Here is a 2,500-nt window from a genome sequence, read left to right as displayed (position 1 = left end):
CTCTTCACAAGTGACAGCAGTTTGCTAAGTGGCCAGATCGTCTCAGATTCTGTTGTGGTGCGGGAGCGCTGGGCCGAGCATTTTGAACAGTTGTACCAGGTTCACCCACCAACAGTTAACTTGATGCGGGTAGTGCCCTAACTGAAGTTAGGTGGGCAATCTTCAAACTGACGAGTGGTCAAGCAGCTGGTATTTGCGGCATCCTAGCTGAACTGTTAAAGGCTGGTGATGAATCCATGGCGCAGGGGTCACATGCTGTCCAGGGGCCGGATTCTCAAAAGAGCCTTAAGTTAAGGCGCGCTGGAGGCCTTAACCGTCCTGCGGCGACCTAAGTTAAGGCCCGTCAAAGGCGCTGTATCTCGGACTTAGCTTCGTATGCACAAACATTTTTTAAGGTGCCTTATCACTGCCTTAAGTCCCGCAGAGCCGCAAATCACTTAAGGCGTCAGATCTTCGGTAGCCAATCACAGCTGCCGTTTCAGGTGGCTCTTAGGGTATCTTGACCAATCACAAGCCGTAAATGCCAATCACCTGATTTCGTAAACACAACGCTGTGTCCAGTCCGTGGCATGATAAAACTTTTCAACAAAATTGGTATTATTGAAAATGCAACCCCACACCTAAATTAAAGAATCTCAGCTTACCCAGTGGTACAACACATCATTCTAAGAATTTGCCTCTGTACCATTTTCTGCGCAAATTGATAACGGTGTTACAGAGGGTATAAAATGCACAATTTCCAGGAGCCGCAGTAAGCTTACGCCTCCAACGCCGCGACAAATGGCAAAAAGTAGTTAAGAGTGACGGAAAATCAGACGGATTTGTAGCGGATGACGTAGGCAAGGGAAATCATGTGAGCCAATCAGATTCGCGTGTGAACGTGATGTGAACATAGACACTCAGTAGAACCAAACAGATATGTAATAGGTCATCACGTGGCAAAAGAAATGTCAATATACTATGCTTGCTAGTATTCTAATGTTTCTCGAAATTACCCCCCAAATTAACTGATATGCATCATGCCCTCCCCAGCTATCGGGGACTTGTTAGGTAAACCTGTTCTGTCGGTATGTGGCGAGGACTTTGAAGTCACAGAGAGCTTTACATACCTTGGTAGTGTAGGTCATAACTCTGGGTAGCAGATGGATTAGCCTGGCAGCAGGGGTCATGAACTCTCTCGACAAGAGTATTTAGAGATGCCAGTACCTGTGCAGGACCAAGCTATGTGTCTTCAAAGTCCTGATAATGCCAGTTTTGCTATACGGTAGTGAAACCTGGGACATTAACCTGTGCCTTGGAGTCTCTTCTTGATGCCATTTGTAATAGGTCCTTGTGCCGGATCATGGGGTATTTTTGGCGGGACCATGTGTCCAACCAACAGTTGCACTATGAGACTGGCACAGGACCTATTTCCTGCACAGTCTGTGATCGCCAACTCGCTTTCCTCAGGATGATCTTGCCCACCAGGTTGTCTTTTTTCAAGACAGCCCTGGGTGGAGGAAGCCTGTGGGTTATGCAGATCAATCAAACCTGTCGTGAGGAGCTCAAGATGGGCCGAGTCCCTGCTTGGCGGCTTGCCATGAGGGACCCTTGTAGGTATAAACAAAGGGTGGATGCGGCTATGCGCCCCCGTCGGCATCATCTCCATGATAATTGTATGCATACGCACCTTGAGTATCCTTGGAAATTTAACCCTTCTGCACCATTTTACCCCCTTTTCAGACAGGGCGCGTTATCATTTACCCAAAGCAATTTGGACCATGGTGGAATCGCGCATTTGATCCACTTCTTTCAAAGCCAGTACAAATGTTGAAGAGGCAGCAGGTATTTGGCTGTTGCATTACCGCTTGAATCTGCGCAAACAGCGACAAAGACGACGTCGGATTCAACCAGTTCTACACGAAAGACTTACCCACGTCATGTTTACAACATTGCATTCCTTTTTTGAGAGGGCATAGCAATTACTTAGGAATGTCAGTGGAACCGACTTGCTGGAACGAATCAAGGAAGACATACCTTCATGATGGATTCCATCAGCCCAGAACAGAAACCTGTCATATCATTAAGGTATTCCTCTATTGATGCAATTCTGATTATATAAATAAACCAAACACAATATGGAATTCAAGGCTCCACATGACAATGGTGGATGCAAACAAAGGAACATTTTGACATACATTCCATTGATTCCATTGACTAATCACTGGGATCAGTCCACGTGGTGGTCAGGGTTGCCATGGTAACGCACAGTCTCTTCTCTGCAATTATGGTGCCCGCTGTCCTCAAAACGCGCGGTTTACCGCTCTGTGTGAAAGTTGCCACTGAAAATGCGATGGCTCGTTTCTAATCGCGCGGTAGCTACCGCCTCGTGTGAACAGGCGCGTGTAGATAAACCAGAGGATGGCTAATATGAATTTCCTTGCAGGTCCCGGAGGAGTCTCCGTGTGCTGAGTGCCGCAACTCGAGGCTTCTGCCCGCGCTGCTGGCCGAGGGGTGGTCG

The 2,500-nt window shown here is 47.6% G+C and overlaps 1 protein-coding gene across 1 annotated transcript in view; it reads left to right on the top strand.

Annotated features, from left to right (window-relative positions):
- Window positions 1-2,425: 2,425 nt before the first annotated feature.
- Window positions 2,426-2,500, top strand: part of LOC113816100 (uncharacterized) — a gene marked incomplete at its 5' end in the record, with an annotated part of 64,732 nt that continues 64,657 nt past the window's right edge. Inside the window, 1 exon segment of the mRNA XM_070122715.1 lies at window positions 2,426-2,500. This exon segment is cut by the window's right edge and continues 65 nt beyond it. Within this exon segment, the coding sequence (XP_069978816.1) occupies window positions 2,426-2,500 (75 nt within the window).

The sequence above is a fragment of the Penaeus vannamei genome, chromosome 6 (assembly GCF_042767895.1).
Source record: "Penaeus vannamei isolate JL-2024 chromosome 6, ASM4276789v1, whole genome shotgun sequence".
In the NCBI taxonomy this organism is placed as follows: Eukaryota; Metazoa; Arthropoda; class Malacostraca; order Decapoda; family Penaeidae; genus Penaeus; species Penaeus vannamei.
This window is presented reverse-complemented; position numbering and strand designations above follow the sequence as displayed.